Source organism: Rissa tridactyla, chromosome 7, assembly GCF_028500815.1.
Source record: "Rissa tridactyla isolate bRisTri1 chromosome 7, bRisTri1.patW.cur.20221130, whole genome shotgun sequence".
Taxonomy (NCBI): Eukaryota; Metazoa; Chordata; class Aves; order Charadriiformes; family Laridae; genus Rissa; species Rissa tridactyla.
The window spans coordinates 13,431,611-13,452,500 of record NC_071472.1 but is presented as its reverse complement, the minus strand read 5'-3'; the positions used below and the strand labels follow the sequence as shown (position 1 = coordinate 13,452,500).

The following is a 20,890-nucleotide window of genomic DNA, read 5'->3' as shown; positions in this document are numbered from 1 at the left end:
CTGATGTGTAAGTGGTTAGTGACACAGAAGAAGTAGGTAAGTTTTTGTGTACCAAGCCCCAGACAGAACTACCTTGGAAGGAAGTACTTGAAAGACAAGTGCTAGTAGTAAAATGACAGATTGGAATGGAAAAAATAATACACAAGCCCTCAAGGGACACTGAGCGTCCAACTAAGCACCTTTCAGTAAGATTTCTTCCCTCTGCACCCCACATCATTTTCTCAAAACATACGTGTGTATTTTAGACAATCTTAACAAAATGTGTGTGATGTGGGAGTAAAGAAGGCGAAAAAACACTCCAAGCAGTCTATACCTCAAACAAGTTCACTCACAGAAGAGCCTCAGGCAGCTAAGCAGATACTACAGCCACAGACAATGACTTACACGCATACTTGTGACAACAAGTCATGCCAAGATGCTGCTGATATGAAAAACAATCAGCCACCCAAAACTGAACAAGACAGGAACTCAGGCAGGAGCCTGTAAGAGACTGGCTCTGGGAAGCAACAGCAGCAGTTTGTAAGTCAACAGTTTTCAAAAAAGTTAATTTTCTTGGTCTCTCTTCAGGCTTCCCAGCTAATGTCCATCTCTTCCCCATGACTACACACAAGCTTGCCTGCATGACAAAATAGGGCTCTTTGCCTACCCCTGTTCTTTGGGGATGACAGCTCTCCTGGAAACTGTTGGCCAAGGACAGGAGAACTCTCAGCAGCAGCGCGAGTTCAACTGCTGACAGGGGCCAGCAGAACACAAGCACCTCGGACCTGTTCAGCTCCAGGGAGGGGAAGGAGGGCTACCCTCTGTGCTCGGGCATAAGCAGATTCTATCCAGCCTGGCATTTGCAACCACACATAAGCGGATGGCCAAAGAAATCCCCAAACACAGGCAGAAAGGGATTGCAAGAAGCCACCACTGCATTTAAGATTTATAAACCGTGGGTGGAGGGAGCACAGGACAATGAGGAGTAGAAAGGGGTTTTGTTTGACAATACCATGAATTGGCTAAACTGTAGTGGCAGTTAAGAGACTGCTGGGCTAAGAAACCACAATTTAACAGGCAAAGAGACACATCTGCAATTCCTCCCTTCTGCTCATCATCACCTTGAAACACACGTCAGAATCTGACTCCATTTTGATCAGATCTTTGCCTCAGCAAATCGTTGTTGGTTCAATTTGGCTTTCTGAAATATATTGGAATCTAAAGCATCTACAAGTGTAAAGAGTGCCCTAGCTTAGACCTGAAACACAGAAACGCTGCACCAGGGACTGGCCTGGTTAGGCTGTTTAGCCTATCATTTTGCTGGCAGGAGAAACAAATCAGAGATTTTTAAATCTGCCCATTCACTTCCAATAAACTAATGATTATGACACTTTTCTAACTATTAATTTTGCTGCTCCTACTTGGCATATTGTTTCTAGATGCAGAATGGACATCTTCCTTGTCGAGCCAAACATGCAGAAATTTGATTAAGTGACAGAACAGGAAACCAGATAAACACTAACCATGAATTGAGATCACATCTCTTGGAGAGCACCTGCAGCCTCTCAGACCTCAAAACGTATTTGTTGCCACAAAACCCCTAACTTGAACAGTTACAACTCCATCCAATTCATTTGGGCTTTGTTCTGGGGTTGGGATTTTTTTTTTTGTGCAAGAGTGCTAGTGCTGCCAGAGAGGTGAAAGTGATCTCTCATGTTTATGACAGCCAGACGCTAGTGTGGCACAGAATGCCAAGGAACTTGTGTGTGTTTAGCTCTTCAGTATCCCACTATGCAAAAACTCTTAACTAGCTCATATCAGGCTTTCAGACAGCTTTGAGGACCGGTACCAGGTTGTTCCAATAGACAATATCCAAAACACCAAGTGAGCTCTAAAGAAACATGCAACACAAACTTCAACACTGCTCAGGTTGATGAAAATGAAAAAACTGAGCAAAGCACAACATGGAGTGTAAATCATTAAACAGCGGGATAAAGCTAAGGCCCTTCTGCACAAGACTGCCACAAACATCAACCCTTCATCAAGGAAAGAAGCCAACCCCCCTTTCCTCACAGTCAGACTGTTTGCTTACAAGTTACTAAAGTCACAGTCTGAAGAAAATAATAGACAAAACCAGTCTATTTTATTCACGCAGCTGAGACACCTCTATATACTTGCCAGCATTTTTTTTAATGCGCTGGCAAGTGCTGTTTGAAGGTGCACTGTCAGAATCCAGGAGGAAGCTTCAATGACAACTGCCAGCCATGGAGGCGTCAGCAGCAGCCAGCCCAACCCAGAGGCGCGGGGACAAGATCTCCAGGCCCAGTCTAGGCAAGGCCTGAGATAATGAGAGACACAGGGTGACACATGAGCCTGATCCTAAGTCATCTGAGGCCAGAAGGGTACCCATAATGGCAGTCCACAAGCTTCAGAGCCACGTTACTCTCACGAAAATCTGCCTACACGTTGAAATGGGGAGGTCATTACTTTATCCATCCAAACATCCAGCCTATTTCACTCTTCTGATAACACAGCATGACCTGCCCTTAACACAAAAGATGGCGAAGGCAAGATCTAGCTCCTCATCTTGTAACTCATTACAGAAGCTTTCAGACTTGCTGTCAGCTCTCATCCTCTACCGACCAGTAGCCCTGACCAAATTGCCTGATGGATAGGGAAGGGTTGACTAACATATGGGAGAAATAAATAAATCATTTCAGTTCTACCTTATAAATATCTGATTTTCATAACATGTAAGTTATAGCTCAGATTTAAGATTCCTATAGAACTTCAAAGTTGACTGGAGGACTAGCTGAGTTGATCATAGGTGCTCTCTGCAACTGGCCCTCTAGGGAACATCACATGAACTAGAGAAACATTTCCATCTCACAAGCATGCTGCTGTCTCACTTCTAGCGCTGTTCGTTACCAGCCAAGTGAAGCAAGGCCAATGTGTTTAACTTCACGTCATTTTTCTTCTTGAAACAGAAGCTTTCTGATCAATTCCAAGGACTTCACAAGAATGTTGCAGGCATCGGTGTAAAAAAAAAAAAAAACTCAAACAACTCCACTTATGTTGGCAGCAATTTTTTAAAAAATTAGACAAATGTGACTACAAAATACAGAGAGGATCACCTCTGCATCTATCTAGCTGCAGTCCCCTTTTCAGTTGCAAACCTCTTTTAAATCCAGTTCAGAATCCCACAGAGAAGCAAACACTCACACTTCTAATGCCTTTGTAAGATCTCATTTGATAACTACTGATCTAAATGGTGGATCTGCATCATCAGGTATCAAGCAACAATACCTTGGTTTGCCTTCAACAGCATCCAGGTGGCATCAAGAGGAGCACACGATAGAGATGCAACTGCTCAAAAGACGCAGAGAAACAGTTTGCGCTACTGAGCAGCAAAATGGAGTCCAACATATTCGCCTGAGATGCTGGTACAAGCACTGGGGTGGAGAACACACCTCTGCCCTACCAACACCAGCTCGGCACATGCTTCTTGGCTTAACCCTCACCTGCTTTACTAAACACTGACTTAGGAAATAAGGCTGCGAGGGACAGACAGATCTACTGGTCAGGACAACCCTCACACCTGGGAAGTCTCTGCTCGACTCCACCACTGGCTTCCCATACACCCTTGAGCTTGTCACCCTGCCTCAGTTTCCCACCTTTCTCAAGAAGCTCTGCAGGGGGGCTGGGGAAGGGGGCGGCTTTTCCCTTCCTCACAGGTATCTGAAGACACATACATTGAAAATACCTTACGCATAGCCCCTGCAGGCCTGTATACGCACACTGACAAATAACTGTATTTTATTTATTCAGACCCAGCGTCTCTCCAAAGCGTTTTTTGCAGGATCCATCTAACGATCAATCCATCTCTTTGTACGGGCACAAACTTCCAGACCTCGCCCAACGCGCCTTAAAAATTTTGGTAGAAATAAATGAAGTAAAGCACCACACGTGCACAAAAGGGCCGGCCAAACGCAGGAGCCGAATCCACCCCGAATCCCAAGATGGACTGAAAAACACAGCAGCCCCAAGACGTTACCGCAACCCTGCCCTGCCGAGCGAAGGCAGCACGGCCGCGCTTCCCCCCCACCCCGCTCAGCGACCGCCGGCACCAGCCGGGACCCCCGCGGGAGGCCTCTGCCCTGCCGCGGACCGAGCACCGCCGCCCCTCCGCCCGCCGGGCTGCCGCTGCCCCCGCTCCCCGCCGGCCCCAAGCCCTGCCCGCAGCGGAGCCCGCTGGAAGCCGTGTCCGGCCGCCCCCGTGGCTCGCTGACCCCCGCCGCCCCAGCCGTTGGGCCCCCGCACCCCCGGCTCCCGCTGCGGCCGTTACGCACCGTCCTCCCCCACCCCTCCCCTCAACAACCCGCACCGCCGCCCGACCCCGGGCTGCGCTCCGGCCCTCTACCGCGGGCGGGACGGCCCCTGCGGCGCCAGCCCCGCCCCGCTCCCCTCACGGCCGCGCTCCCCGCCGCCGCCACACAAAGCCCCCGACCGCGCTTCTCCTCATCCCCCCACCGCCACCACCCCACCCGGCCCGGCGGCAGTTCCCCCCACTCCCCAGGCCCAGCACGGTGCTGGCGACGGACATTACCTGCCGGGGGCGGCGGCGGGGCGGGGGCCGGACAGCGCTCAGTGCCGGCGGCGGCGCCCGCTGCGCTGCATGGCTGCGCCCGCCCCGCTGCCACGGGAAGAATGGGAGCCAGCGCGCATGCGCCACTACACCCCCTCCGCGCCGGCGCTGCGCCGCCCCGCGCCTCTAGAAGGCTCCCGGGCGGGCAGCGCGCATGCGCGGACACACTCCCCCCCACCACCACCCCGGCACGTACCATAGAGTGCGAGGCGGCGGCTGGGGAACGCGCGCCTCCCGCCGATCTCTATGGTTGGGGGCGGGGGGGAGGGGGGAGACCCCCGGCACGGCGGCGGTGAGGTCAGTGTGCGCCGTGCGCGTGCGCGGCACCGCCCCGCCGCCGCGGCCGTGGCCGTTAGGGGCGGGGCCCGGTCGCCACGGCGACGCCGCGCGCGCGGCGGGAGCCGTTGGGGCTGTGAGGGCCGAGCGGGCGGGACTATTCCCAGCCATAGCGGGGGTAAGGGCGGGGCGGGCCTCAAAACCCGGGCCCGACCGATTCGGCTTCGGGGAGCGCAGTGCTCCTGGCTGGTGGGCCCTGATTGTGAGAGGCTTTAATGTGCCAATATTGGGCAGAGAGAGCTTGGGGGCCAAGCGCTGCTCTGTGGAAAGAGGCCTGAGGCTGTGTGTTAGCGCACAGCCCCCCCTTGTAACGATTCCCTATTGAAGGAAAGAGTGTTTTGTGCAGCCTTAGTTAAAAAGCTGCATTTAAAAGCAACTAATTCTTCTAAATGGAACGAGTTGCAGCACTCCTACGATATGACTAACTGAGGTGAAAATAGGAAACAAACTCCCTGTGCAGAGGCTCTTTACCAAGGCACATTTGATTATTTTCTTCCCTAGGCTTACAGCCGCATCTCTCCTGTTGGTTGTAGGGAACCTCCATTTAATCTCAAACACCCCAGCTCTCCTCATCCTCTGCGCTGCAGAAAGCAGTCAGCCTCCATAAGGTGGTGTAACATCGTGGTTTCCAATAAGTATGTAGTCTGAGCCATCAAAACAGTCCACATGTAAGAACCCTTTGTGGGAAACGTGGTTCCTTTTCAGCCAGATTTTCTTGAAATAATAATGCCCTTCTTCACGGCTTACAGTTTGGCACAGGAATGGCTTTTGGCAAGCCCACTCCAAAGAGACCTAAATTTGCTAATTTGTTCTTTCCCACCACCAGGTTCCAGAGCAATATGTAACTGCTGGTTTGCATGAAGGAATCAACATAGGTCAAACGTACAAAGTGGAACAGGCTGCACAGATGTCAAGAGAAAGCTGGGGATATTACTGCTTAAAAGGATGCCAGCTCTGTGTAAACTGAACGAACGCAGGTGATTACAAACCAGCTTTAGAAATTACCTTGGTTCTCACCCCTCCGGCAGTAGCTAATCTCCTGAGAGCCCTAACTAGCTAAGTACTACCCACGTCTAGTAGAGACACAACAGCTCTCTCAACCTACTGTGGCTTTCCAGTTCCCACATGACTGCCCATGTGCGCTCAGGGAAGGGCCAGCCCCTGTGCTGAGTGCTCTCCCACCCCAACTGCCCAGTTCTGCAACCAGGACTCCAGTTGTTTGCCCTTCTCTCGTTTTGCAGTCTTCTAACAGCAGCTGACGACAAGGCAGGATCATCAGTACATTAATAAAGCACCAATCATTCCAGTTCATCTGAATCTGTTAGAACTATAGGCAAAGTTTTCTTGGAGACTCTAGATAGTTCCCTCTCTGCTACCTGAAATACCACCACATTCCATTTTGAGCAAGAAAATGAGATAAAAATTGATCAAATATTTTTAAGTTAGCTGAATTACGATAACCAATATTTCATTTAGCTTCCATAAGAAATCAATAATTGTGTATTGCACGTTTGCTGTGAATTCATTCTCTTCAGTGTTACAATAGAGCCATTTACCTTGGAAATCTCTCAATACTGCCTTCTGATATAATGGGGTGTTTGCCCTTCTTTTCATAGATTCTTACTTCTGGCAATTTTAGAGTCACTGTTTGGCAGTCTAAAGCTTCATAGAGAAATGCTGACAGACGCAGTTGTCTTGGTTTTTAAGTACTTTTTCCCCCCCTTCCCAGATAGAACTTGCACAGAAAATATAATTTTTCTTTTCTCTTTTGTTGCAAGACTTCAGGTGACAACTTCAAGAAACTTCAAAGCTTCCTCACTGTGAAATCAACAGATAGACTGCAAACACAGTCTGTATGTGTTTTCTTCACATTTTTATTATAAAACAGGTAGTCTCTGCACAAAAAATACATTTCTCTGTCATTTAATCAGCTCTATCTATTATTTTGGGGTTTTCTGTTATTACATGACCGTTTCCTTGGTTTCCTTTGTTCCCTGCAGAGACTTTTAGAACAGTTTATATCTGTATTTTTAAGATAACCAAATTGTTCCATGAGCAGCAGCACTAATGATGCCTGCTTTCCTACACATCTGTGTTCTTTGTCCCTCTAATCCGCCCTGCTCTCTCTCAGCAGCCCTACCTTCCTTTGTGTGTCCTGTGACACTCCCCTCTAAGAAGACACAGGCAGCACAAGGTACGGTTAGTCCAGGGCTGTACCCATGTGCAGATCGACTGGCAGGCTGCTGCCAAAGGAACCACACCATGCCCGAGCTCCCTCCTGCCTTTCCCTGAGGCTGGAAATCATTATTTCTCTCCTCCCGTTCTCATGAAATGTGAGATTCTTTCCTCCTCCCTAAATGCTGAAAAGGAAAAAGGAGGGGGTTAGCCTGACAGATGAATAGATGCAGACAGACTGATCACATAAGCCTCATTTTCATTAGGAAAATAAGTCTAAAATACATTGTAACCTGCAGGTTTTCTTTAAACTTCTTAAAAGTAGGCAGTGAAGGCACTGTTCTGATTCTTGCCCTTTAGGTTTCTTAAAATTAATCTCTACTGCATATAGTACTGCACTATATTGCACACTTCATCCTGCTTTCTCTAATAGAATACTGTCCTTTCAGGGATATTTTTTTTTATCTTTCTTTTAGAGTCTCACAGCATCTCAGCGTTCTTTAATTGTGTTCAGAGGAGGCTCTTGATTATGCTGTGCCGCCCATCAGCTTTCAGAGGGACACTGATCATTGGTTCTAGCACCATCTATGACAGGCCTGTGTGCCTGTTGCCTGTGACATTTCACAATGGAAACCCACCATGAGGGCATGCTGGGATACCCCAAGAGCAACCAGATCCAAGCTTCCGGATGGAATCCAATCTGCACAGATACCTCAGCTTCTCTGAAGGTACTGTTAGGTAATGACCATGCTATTTCTAACCAGTCCTCGGGGATTCATCCCAGGGTGCAGAAACGACTCTCTAAATGAAGGAAACTGGAGGAGCTGCTACCGTCACATGTTAAGTGCATGACAAGGACTTCACTACCACTGGTTTTAACAGCAGGCATTTGGCATTACCCTTATAAATAACATACCTAAAAAAGGTACTTCTTACTATGCTCTCCTTTCTGAAAGATCTGCATTTACTTACCTACCTCGCACATGAATCTCCAACAAAAACAGACTAGTGCAGCACAAAGGTAGGAACACCTGTCTCCTGAGAGGACACTGTTCCCAATGAAGTAGCATGTATCTCTCTCATCGGTCCACCTGCAAAGGACACTGTTCCCCACCTGTTGAGAAAGGTCTGGTTTGTCACGAGTAGGAGGTGTGTGCCTATACACGTGCAAAATAAAGCACAGTCCATTTGCAAGATGAAACAGGAGAGCAGCGCATGGACATCTGCAGTGAGGGCACAGAAAGCTGTGAGGAAGGGCAAAGTAAAACCAGAAAGCTTTTTTTGAAATAAAGGAATGTATGTATATTCTAGCTTTCATTTCCCAACACTGCTCTTTCAAACAAAAAACGTCAACAAACTAGAACTAGTGGGAAGCAGAGGGATGGATTGGGAGGGAGAGGTTCTATTTCGTTAGAAACACTGACTATACCTGAGCGACCTGCTCTTCCCTTTCCTTCAGGGCCCTTTTGCACAATGTCTGCTCAGGGATCCGAGGGCTCCAAGGAGAAACGTATTCATTTACGAATGTCAGTATGATGATGTATTTGCACATGACAGCAGAGGCAGCAGCACCAAAGCCTGGCTTCCCCTGGGTTGCTTCCCTAGAGTTGAGCACACTGCCATGCAGACTTAGAAGCCACATTTCCTTTATGTGCTATCCAGACTTGACTACTTGACTTCAGATCAACATTAAATTTAATAATTCCTCGTTCTTTCCTTTGCACGTGGCAGTTGTCACAGCCCCAGATTCGAGCACTTTCAGTTCAGACAATATGCTCCTGCACTGCTATCTTTAATTGGCACTTTCCTGCCAAGCCTCAGCGTTTTGCGTTGGGCTTTTTCCACGTGAGAGCTGCCACAAACAAAGCAGCCCGCTGACCCACTTAACTCCCACGTGAAGGCACATGAAGCTTCGCTTCGGTCACCAAACAGAAAAGAAAAAGCGAGCGGAGAAGGTTTTGATTAAAGGGAAGTGAGCAAATGGCTTCAAGGCTCATCGTGTGCACATGGGCATGTCTGCGTGTGTTCACCCCTTGCAGAAATTTGGCCACCCAGGGAGAAACATCACATACAAAGCAGGTAGCCCTCATGCAGTGTGAATTGGGTTTGATTTGAGATTTTCTGTTGGCATGAAAGTCCTGTGAGCCATGAGACATCCCCATGGGCCTCCTGCTCTGACCTGAAGTGACTGCCTCCAGGGTGGCAGGGGACAGTTCATTCGCCCCGGACAAAACATCAAGGAAGGTACCAATTAGTGTTAATTGAGACGTTCTTTGTTTTGTAACTGGAGTCTGAGCAGAAACCCCCCCAAAACTGAACACAGGCTACTGGTAACAGCTTTCCACCCTTTCTGATCTGAGCTAGGTTTAATGCAGCAGCCTAGAAGAAGGTCTTTAGTCTTAACAAGGCACAAGCACTAGGTCTTGCATTTGCATCAGAGACCATATTTTTCCTGGCTTGTCCCAAGCCTCTGGGAAGAGACATTTACGGGTCAAACTAACAGGAGTCCTATTTTTGTCTTGCACTTTAATTTACATTAAACAACATTTCAGTCCCATTTCCTCTTCCCTCATAATTCCCCATTTACACTCTTTCAAATGGATTTACCTCTTCCTGTGCTTGTTCTCTATAGTCATCTGCTGTTATTTTATATAGTTATCTGTGTTATTTTATCTTTTTTTCCACCACCCAAACATTTACAATTATGCTCACATCTCTTTTTTTTTTTTTAATACTTGCATATCACACATGCACATACCTTAGCAGCATGGATTCTTTTAATCTTTGAAAAACATTTCCTTTTTATCCTCACCCAAATATCAAGCCAACTGGAAAGTGACACATCAAGGTTAGGAATGCAGTCTGCTCCTGACAAGGAAAAAATGCTGAGCTTTGCAAGAGAGGCTAAGTGGATTAAGATCCTTTTTAAAGATTAGGTCACCCTTCACCCCAAATGCAGATTTCTACTGAAATTAATGGAAGCTCTTACAAAATGCAATGGGAGGGCTGACACTGAACAGCAACACAGCAAACATATACCAGCAGCTCACTCAAAACCGATTGTCCAAATCACCGACTCCAAATGGTTCTTAACAACCGACTGATTGAATCTATACTACATATTAACACGGCAGGATTTCATCTTGTAAAATTATGAGCTGATGGGGAAAAAAAGCTGAGCTAGTAGTTCTCAGGATAAAAACTTGGGCTGTGATTCATCCGATGTGACATTACATGAAAGGACAGGTTTGCCTTAGGAGAATCCACACCGCCTCTGATACCAGTCCTTTATGCTCACATAGCTCCTGCCAGCCCAGTCACAAAGCTCTGGCAGCTGCAGCAGCTCCACACCTGGATGGTTTGTTTTTCAGGATACAATTCAATAGAACACATTTTAAGAATTGCCCAGCCAGCAAACCACAAACATCATGTCTTTGTGGGGCATACCTGAGGGAAAAGCCTTATAGATTTGCCTTACATTTCCTCTGCCCGTCGCTTCTGGGCAGCTTAACCTGGTCCTTCTAACAGTCAGACCTGAAAATGCAGCTCAGCACCTGCAAGTCACACTGGGTTCCTTCCAGCTCTCACATCAACAGAAATAAAAACACTGCAGGCAACAAAGCAGCTCTACTGCTGCGACTGGCGCAGCCCCCTGCTCGCTCCCCACCACACGACTGCCTTCTGCAGGGCATGATGGTGAGACACAGTAACTCTGAGTACACCCAGCAAGCAAGACGGAGAGGCAAGGTGCTGCCTTCGCTCTCAAAATGGTGCAACGCTTTCAGCCTTGCAAAGCCACCCTGACAGAAGTAACTCTACTTCCCTGCTCGTTTTAAAGAAACGAAAATACATGCAAGATGGGGATTTGTGCAAGCACTTGTGGGCAACTGACAGCAATGCCACACTGAGGAGCAAGCAGCCTGATTTCCAGGTCCGTACCTGCCCCCCAAGCCCTCCTCTCAGTCAACACTGGAAAAATGCACAGAAAAAAACAGGCTTTCTGGAATCATTATCCTAAAAAAACAGTTTTATTTGTTTTTCTCCTCCCTGTTCTTTAAAACAAGAAGTTTCAAATCCAGGCCAGGTCCCAGACTCTATGTGATGGGTCAAGTGCAGGGTTGAATGTGCGGACACAAAAAGGAGGTGACACCAGAGCCTGTGGCTCACTGCAGACACCCATCTTGCTGTCTCGAAGTCCTGCAGCATTTGTCCTCAGAATCCTGCCCGCTCTCTTCAACACCACATTTGAAGAAAATGATAAACCAGCATTTTCTTCTCTGCTCAGAGCCAAGACTTGTATACGAGCTTCTCTGTAGCTTATGCTTTCCCATCACAGGAGATAAACATCATTACTGGCCACAGACACTCAGATGTGTAACTAGTCCAAGCCTCCCAGGACAGCCAGCATCTCTGTCCCTGCCATATGCTTAATTAATGCTGAGCAGGAGAAGTGATGAGAGGCCCTGCTGCACCCTGCATGGAAGAAAATGTTTCACTATTAGCAGTTCTCACTCATGCAGTTAACCGTTTCCTCGGCTTGCTTTAACAGCTGCTGGCCTTGGGCAGGGAGGGATGTGCCTGGATTCGCGGTGCCAGGCAGCAGCCCTGCTGTGCAGAACGGCCCTCCCCACCGCCTCCATTCCAGCAGCACCCTGGGGTGGTCGCCCACATATCTCTGGCCAAGAATGTGCAGATTACCGCTACCTGGAGTTGGATGTTACAAGGCTTTGTGGGTTAGGTTATAAACTCTGGAAAACAGGATGTGTTTGAACAGCATCTTGGACAATGAAGGAGTCTGGTCCTAGAGGAAGACTCATGGGTGCTCCTGGAAAACACTTAATGGAGATCACATCCACTATACTCCTGTTACCTGCTTGCCCGGCTTTCACCTGCAACATCCCGCCCAGGGCAGGGATGTGCACAGCACCTCACCCAACACAGCCCTACCCTGGCTAGCTGCATCAGACAGGCAAAGTGAGAGCCAAAGACCCCAGCACTGTGAAGGGAAAGCTGGGAGAGGAGGAATTTGCTAGAGCTACCTTCTGTTTTGCTGGTGCCTTACTTGGAGAGGATGCACCCCTCGGAGCCATACACAAATCCTCCCTTGCACCATGAGCTATTTGTAGACAGGTTCTAGCCTTGTTCCTTGGGGCTGCAGCCGTTTTTAAAAGCCAGGTATGCAAACAAACAGGCTTGTTACTGGCAAGAGCGTCACTTGCCCAGCCTGCTCTCCTCCTCCACTCAGGGCTCACAAACAAGCACTAGCACTTGGACCACGGTTTGCAGCACACTCCCGACACACTGTACAGCCGGGCAACCCGCAGCACATCTAACAGGCAAAACAAGTAAGAAAAACATCAAACCGTATCTTTAATTTCAAGCAGTTTAACACTGCCAAATTCACCAACGCTTTTTTCTCCAGAGGTGAGCACTGGCTTCATCATTGCTTTCTCCCCTCTATTTTGCATCCAATTCTGCTTTTCTCCCGCCCCATTCCTCTTTTACTTCCAGTGCTTCACGTGCTGGGGAATGCCGTGCACTCCTAAGCCCAGCTCCCCTTCCTACAAACAGAGAAATCTAAATAAATGAGTGTAAATTAGCAGACTTTACTATCACCTAAGTGTTTCTGAAGCTTGAAAATGGTATTACATAAGTAGGTGTTCAGTAACCCAGCTCCACAGCCATTCATTACAGAAAGGCAGAGAGCTTGCATGTTATGCCTTGAAACCAAAGCCCCAACACTCCTAGCATCCCAGTAAAAACAGCTCACAGCCTGCCCTAAAATCAGTGGCCAGGAGGTTTGTGTTTGTCCAAGACAAATGAACAAATGATTGGAGCTGAGAAATAAAAATCAGCGCAAGGACTGAGGCATAACTCATGACACAGCACGTCTGTCCACTTGCTACGGAAACTATATTTGGCAAGTATCAGGTGTCTGAATTTCTGCTTATGTACATCTCCCAGGACAGCAGTGTATTAATAACACAGGCAGCCTAAAAACAGAAACTATCACCAAGAAAAGCCACCCTTCTGCTCAGACTTCCTTGCTGTAGCCTGGGTATTGTTGTGCTTCACTCAAACAGCACAGAATTTTGTTTCCTTGCTTTTCAGATTTGCCATCTAAGCTGATCTCAATTGAAGGAAGACCAATAAACAAAAGGAAGGGAAAGGAAAATTATAGCAGGAAGCAAACCTTATTGTAAGCACAGCTTTCTTGAATGTCTTTCCTTCAAGGCTCATGTTGTCATGCGAATATGGAGAGCGAGCAGCAACCAGGGTGCCAGCTTAAAGGCACAAACCTTTTCAAGAGGTCTGCAGAGCATAAGCCCCTGGAAGCTCGTGCATGTAGACAAGATAGACCAGGTACAGCAAGTAGCGTGAAAAGAAGCCACAGAGTCAAACATGGAAGAAAGCAGCAAGCAGACACGGGCTTCCAGGCAGGGGCAGAACACCGGGCACAGAGAGGAACACAGTAACAGAAACAGAGTAGGAAAAAATCAGCTCCAGGTTCAAAATGCAGGCTAGGGAGTTGGAACGGGAAGCACAGGAAGGGAGCTGCTCAAGCTTCAGTGAACATGGAATGGCACTGGGTAGGTTACTCTAGTTTTCTTAAGAGCAGCTTTAACTCAACAGCCTTGGAAGGACTATTTGTGGTAGCACCAAAGAAATGGGCATATTTGATTAAGATCCGTACAGGTTTCTCCCATATTCTTAAATCATGTTACAGATGCGTTAGTCACACCAATGCAGCCGGCCACTCCAAACTACACAGGTTTCTTTATAACTGAGAGGTCAGGAAACCTTGTGCGCCCTTTGTCAGAGGGCAGCGTGTGTCCACACAACTGAAGAGTGCTGCCCCCCGGTGTCAGACTGCTCCCAAGAGACTCAGCTCCAGACAGGAAACAGTGCAGCCACGTTTCTAGTTCATCTTGACCCAACAGACATCTTTATTTGCACGAAAGTGAGGAACATGGACTTTCAAAGAAAACTGTGCATTCTGGGCAGACGTACAACGACACTTCTCTTCTGCTGCTCTCTGCCATATGAAGTCCAGGTAGAAAAGTTTTTTCAGAGCTGCATGTCAGCTACTAACAGATAAGCAATTTCTGCCAGCCACTCTGATCACATTTACCTCGAACCTTAGCTAAGGATATATTTTCCACAGGTTTGAGATCTAAACACTGCCTGTTTCCCATCAAACAATGCATGGAGAAGAATGCCTGCAGGTGTACACAGCAACACTGCTACTAAAAAGCAAGGACTGTCAGTGACCATTGGGCTGCTTAACAGATTTCCCTAGCATGCCGGAGATAGATGACAAGCATTTGATAGAAAGACGTGCTCATCCAAGCGGCTTCCCCGACAGTTTAGAGCAACAAAGGAGAATGATCTAATTTGAGTCAGCGAGAGAACGTCATTACGATCACATGATTATTCAAGTGATCAGGCCAGATAGGACAGAATTAGCTAGGCCAATGGTTCAGATTTCTTCTCCTCTGCCAGGAGTCCGACTCTTAAAATAACCAAGGAATTAGCGCCAGCCACCCACCTGAGCAGCTGGTTATCGTCACCTGGGCTTTCCTCTGAAATCTTCTGCCAAGCCTGACCTACAGCCAACACTGCAGCAGTAGAGTGTGTTTCATCTCCGACAATAAAAGATCAAGGCTAAGTACGTGCCACAAAACTCAAACTGGAATTTCTGCAGGTCTCAGATTTGCAATAAAATCCAAATTCTAATTGCACAGTGAAACTGCATTTTCAAACTGGACTGGTTATTTGCAGTCAGCTATGACAGGTTATGTTGGAACAAGAATAAATCTTGATGCGCAACAAAAAGCTACACTCAGTTCTCTGAACTCATACTATTGGTGACAAAACCCTGTTTTCCCATTCCCGGTTCACCCATCCAAACGCTTATTACAATATTGTGATGTGCTTACCACCTCCTGAAGCAAAAGACATCCTTGTTTCACACAGGCAGTGAAACTAAAATACAGGGATAAGGTGCTGCAGGGCCCAGAGGACAACAGAACTCCTAATACAACCCAAACTGCTCTGGGTGCATCTTTTCAAAGAGCCTCGCTCACTCTGAGAACAGCCGGTCAAAAGAGAGTTGTCACCATTTGCTCCTCTCCACAGTCCACCAAGAAGTCCCTCTAAAGGCAGCCACACTTTGCAGGTCCTTGAATGTTTTCTGAACCAGGCAACAGCACGTTTATGGCACACAAACCCCCAAAGAATTAGCAAGTTACCTTTGTCTGGTCAGCCCAGAGGAAAAGCAGTATGTCAGTACGTGCATGCCTGGGACCTCTGCAGCGTGAAATGCCTTTTACACAGGTGTGCGAGGAATGAAAGTGTAGCTGTGATGCTATGCCACCAGCCAACAGAGGACCCCAGTCCACCACAGTAGGGTACACTCTCAAAATCTCAAATCTTTTGCCTGCATAGGGAAAGGAATGGGAATCTTGAATGCAAGTGATTTCAGCCATCTTCCTCTGTCTCTTACCACCTTCCTAATCTCCATCCTTTCAAAGTCCCCTGCAACCACTCCGCATCCTGGCAAAGGATGTTTCCCAGTCTGAAAGCAGGGTTGGAAGGCACTGGCTTGCTCAGGCAACGCAGTATTCTGCCTCTGCCCTGGACAGTACAGGCAGATCTTGTCTGATCACAAACAGGAGATGAAATTCAAGGGGGGAAAAAAATCCTTCCTTCCTTGGAAGGGGATGTCTTCCTTGGGGGGAAAAAAATCCTTCACCCTCTATTTCTGTAAGTATGTGAGAACTCACATGAAACACAGACATTCAGTTAAACAGAAGAACCACTACCAAGAGCCAACGCAGTTGAAAAATGATTAATTTTTTTTTGCTTGTAACACATCATTAATTATAAACATAAGATACAGCCCACATCAGCAAGTTGTGAATGGACAGCCTCACGCTGTCTTTCAAAACAGTGAGCACCGGAGACCAGTTACAGAATTAACTGAAGGTTCTGGGATGACTCTTAGCGTGTCACAGCATGGGCACTTGTGAGCACAACGTCAAGAATATCTTCAAAGGCAGAGAAGACTGTAAGTCTCCTGATGGCTAAACAGGAGGGGGAGGATTTGTGAATAGATTCCTTGCCTAGGACAGACTGAAACAGCCTAGTCAAGACAAAACGAGCCAGGGCAGTGGAACACTAGAAGCTCCACCTCAACGGTTTTTGAGTTGAGGAATAACATGGCTACAGTCATCAAAATTTTAAGTCTATTTCTGTTTCTTCAGGTTTGGTCTTTCTCTTGGCTGCTTCTTTGGTCTCTGCACAGCATTCTTAACACTGGCAGGGGGCAGTCTGAGAGTTATTTCATTGTCCTCTGCATCATCATCCGCCTGGGAAGTTTTCCGGCGCTCGAGCACTGTTGGAGTACAGACTGGAGTAGGATCCTGAAGAGATCAGAAAGACATGGTTCATTGCAAAGCATATGCCAGAGAAGTTGTCACGGCCTCTGTGGTACCTCAAGGCACCTCACTCCAGCTCTCCATGAGAACTTCCACGTGTTAGGGAAAACTCTTTTCTTTTTATAACGAGCTATTTTTGTAGACAGTATTTATTCAGGTAAAAGTGCCATCTTCAAAAAGGCATATGTGAAAGGCAAATGTAAATTAATTCACATTTTCTAACATGTCATTAAGCACATTTGCTTTCTAAACTTTATCTTTCCTGACTCAAAGCACTAAGAAAGCCAAGAGGAAAATAATCAGGAGAAAAATAAAAACAAAACCGTATTTGAGACCAGCATACAGAAATGCCACATTCAAGCCCACAGCAGAGGTGAAACATCCCAGCTCCATTATTTCAGTACATTCCCATAACTCAGTTGACCGAATGTATAAATTATCCCGTCCTCCTCACAACCAGCCCTGTCACAATTATCACAAGTAAATCCAGTAACATTAAAAAACCAAAACCAAACTCACAGCGGTGACGAAACAAAACAGAAATGTTAAGACCTGACAGACTTTTCAGACTGTCAGTGCCCCAAATCTCAGTCACAATGACCTGAGCTTTCCTTTCATCCTATTGCTAGTTTTAGCTGGCATTAGTTTTCAAAATAGTGGAATACCGTGCCTGGAGAGCACAAGGGAGGAGGGACAGTATAATATGTAAATGGGGACTGTATTAATGGTTCGACTTCTTTTTTGTCAAAACAGGCTGGTATTAGAATGTAGCGCAGACCATCAGGAGGATGCCAGCAAGGAGACCATTCCGTACCAGTTTAAGGCACAGATGCAGGTGGCGTACAGGTGACTGTCCCCAGCACCCTGCTTTTCTCCTGCCTCAAGTTAGGGGTGCCCTGACACACCTCGGGACAAGCGCTAGTAGTCACAACATGCTAAGCAGAAGCCTTTGCTGCTAAATGCTGCTCCAGGAGAAAGAGCTGAGAGGATCCAACCACCCTCCCCCATTCAAGAGTGTTAATATGTATCATGGGCTACTTTTGGCACAAAAATTTCTCAAGCAAACAATGTGAAAGTTTTCAGGTGTAGAAATTAATATGAAGAAACAAGCTGCAGACCTGAAACACCTGCCCCACCGTGAATGGTGGAGCATGGTGCTGGGCACCACCAGGACTGTTCGGTCTTACCTGGCTGCTCAAAGAAATGTTCAGCTTTGATTTCTTGGATGCTTTAACTTTTTCTCTCATTTTGGAAAGTTCCTGTGCAGCCTAGGAAGCAAGACAGATCAGGTAGATCACTACAAACTTCCTCGTGTGAAGATGCAAAATGGTCACCTAACAGTCTATAGGTTTCTTTGCTTCAAAACTACATCATCTTTGCTACAACAATTAGGTTTGAATTAATAAAATGACTTACAGTGCCACAGAGGTGATGTGGTTTGAACAAAAACACCCAAAGTAACATAAGAAAACTGCTGCCGTGCATTGTAAAAAAATACCATGTTAAACAGCAGTGCTTAAACTTCAACTTACTTCACCCAAGCACTCTGCAAATGAGCAATACGCTCGGTTGGCTTAGGCAAGGTCTAAGGACGGAAGCTATAGTCTGGGGACCTGCCTTCAAATACCTGCCCTGACAAAGCCCCTGCCGCTCTTCTGTGATCTACAGACAAATACGAAAACCACAGGACAGCCAACTGTTTATACAAACAGAAGAAAAGGAATGTCTTCCCTTTGCTGTTACTTATTTAATTCTCCAAAGGTAAACCCACACGTACATACAGTACAACCCAGCAACAGCACTACACTAACTTCCAGGAGCTTCTATACGACGCTGAATGCAAGGAAGTTTCCCTCGTGCTCCAGCTCTTTTACCAGTTCCACACAAACCCCACTGATTTTCTTGGATTTAGTACAACCTTAGAAACATGTTTTGCAGAAAACACTCATCAAAACCATGCCAAACTTACAAATCCTGGGAAGTCATAATCGAGCCCCTTTTCAGCAAGCCTCTTCCGTAAGAGTTTCTCTTTTCGCAGCAGTCGCTTTGTCATCTTTGCCTTCTGAATGAGTGAACGTATCCTATTGTACCGCCTGACTGCTGGCTGAGAAGGCTTCAGAAACCTTTTGCTACAGTTTTTGAAGAGGTTTTCATGGACCCTTTCAGGAGATATGAACTGACCTGTAGCATAAACATCAGACATCAAATTATAGCAGAGCTACTCCTCCCACCAAAGGTACTCACATAATGCTACTCAGGTCTCGTTATAACATTATCCACTGCTGCAGCAGAGCAATAGTACGGCATTTTATGGACACAGAAGATAGAAAGTAACTGAACTCATAATGGATGGATGGAAGAAAAGAATACTTTTTCAGTTTCACACAGAAAACAATCAGAGAAGCTTGTTTTGCAAAAGTTGATGCATATATAGCTCATAATCCTTTACAAAGCAAGCATCACTATCACCATATCTCAGGAACTTACTAATTTCATTAATCTTTTCATCAAAAAAGCCCCTTATATCTAACTACACAGACAGCAGCTGCAACAGTTACAAATGACAAAGAATTTCCACATCAAAGGAACTGTCTCTGCAGCAAACCCCACTGCTCCCTGAGATTTCACGTTACATGATTACACGAGGAGTATCAGCCTAGAGGAAAAAAACAGTAGAAGTGACCAAATGGCTGCTGAGGATGTTCTTTACACACGAAGAAAGGGAAGAAAAGCTCAGCCCCACAGAAAATCCTTTTGGGACAAAACTTCATTAAAAAAACCACCAAGATTCCCCAACCGTCCGAAAAAGTAACACAAATAACTATGAATTTCCTTTCCACGTTAAGAGGATTTACACTTCAGCTTATACTTACACTTCAGCAGTCTTTCAGAAAACAGGTAGTTGTTCATTGTGTCTGCAACGATCTTAGCCACGTCATCGGACTCAAACTCTATAAATCCATAGCCTTTGCTAGCTCCGGTCTGCAAGCAATGACAGAAAGAAATCTGAAATGATGCTGCGATACCTGAAGAGCTAAATTAAACTTATTTTATGCTTCTGGCGTCATAGCCCATTCTCAGCTAAACACAAGTAATTTCACAAAGTCCAGTGAAATCATTAAAAGCAGCAGATTTAGTCTTAATTCGGTAAGACAATATTCATAAATATATATCTCTGTACATGAAACAAACTGCTCACCAATACCTACTTGTTAAACAAAAAAGCTGCCCTGCATTGTTGCTGTTCTGTTGTTGTTACCCAGCGTACACAGCAATATTATAAGGTGGTACTAAATCCAGAAATGAAAAGTTAAATTTCTCAAGCACAAAGCAACAAAAAAGCACGACATTTCACGTTCTACCTTGAAGTCGTGCATTCTGGCAACACTTCTCACATAAGCGTATTTACTTATGGAAAAAGGGGTCTCCATTAAGTGTCGCTGAAGCTGCCTGTTTGCAGTCCGGAGCCAATGCTGTCGATCAGCCCGACACCCGTCTTGGAAGGAGGATTTTTAGGACAGGCCCTTATGCACGGCGCCCCCCTCTGCCCGATCATGAAACTGCAACGAAGTTTCCCACGCCGTGGACGGGAGGCGGAGCACCGGGCAGGCGGCACCGACACAGGGAGCTGCTGCAGGGAAGTAGCTGACTCTGTCCCTTCACCGAGGTTTGTGCGAGGGATCAGTCTCAGAGCCTCAAAGCGACCGCAGTACCCAGCCTGAGGCAGCCGGCGTCTGTCTCGGGCGCTCCAGGAGCAGTAACCGGGGAAGGGGCGGAGGCGAGGGGCCGGTCCCGGCGCGGTTCGTTACCTTCTTACTCCTTGAAAGCCGGAGCCGCGTCACCGTCCCGAACTGCCCGAAGTATTCGTGCATCTGCGGCTCGCAGAGCCCCCGCGGGAGGTGCCCCACGTACACCACGCCCGGCGTCAGCTCCTCCTGCGGGGCACAAGGCAGCCGCGTCAGGACAGGACGCACCAGGCCCAGCCCGGCCGCCCCCAGCCCGCCCCGGCGCCCCGCTCACCTTGGCCGCCCGCTGGTTGCGGACCCGCTGCACCTTCTGCTGGAACTCGCGCTGCAGCCGCGGCTCCAAGGCCAGGAGCGACGCCGTCGGTACAGGCGCGGGCACAGCCACCTCCGCCGACACAGCCTCGACCGCCGCCATGCTGCCCGCCGCGCCGCTGCCGGAAACGCGTCACTCCCCGCGCACGCGGCGGCAAGGGCGCGCAGGCGCAGAGCCGCGAGGCGCCGTCTCCTAGCAACGGGGGGCGCCGCCGCCGAACTCCCCACACGCACACGACGTCGCGTAGCAACGCGGC

At 47.5% G+C, this 20,890-nt stretch overlaps 2 protein-coding genes across 2 annotated transcripts in view; both read right to left on the bottom strand.

Annotated features, from left to right (window-relative positions):
• Nucleotides 1–4,726, bottom strand: part of CLASP1 (cytoplasmic linker associated protein 1) — a 184,794-nt gene extending 180,068 nt beyond the window's left edge. Inside the window, exon 1 of the mRNA XM_054209897.1 lies at nucleotides 4,586–4,726. The gene's annotated coding sequence lies outside the window, so the exon portion shown is untranslated. The remainder of the gene's footprint in view (nucleotides 1–4,585) is intronic.
• An 11,246-nt stretch (nucleotides 4,727–15,972) lies between these two features.
• NIFK (nucleolar protein interacting with the FHA domain of MKI67) lies at nucleotides 15,973–20,773 on the bottom strand. The gene is given in 7 exon segments (XM_054208492.1): nucleotides 15,973–16,413; nucleotides 16,416–16,560; nucleotides 17,763–17,843; nucleotides 18,545–18,756; nucleotides 19,449–19,557; nucleotides 20,385–20,510; nucleotides 20,596–20,773. Coding segments are annotated over 7 exon segments (858 nt in total). The 5' UTR covers nucleotides 20,737–20,773; the 3' UTR covers nucleotides 15,973–16,369.
• Between the last annotated feature and the right edge of the window lie 117 nt (nucleotides 20,774–20,890).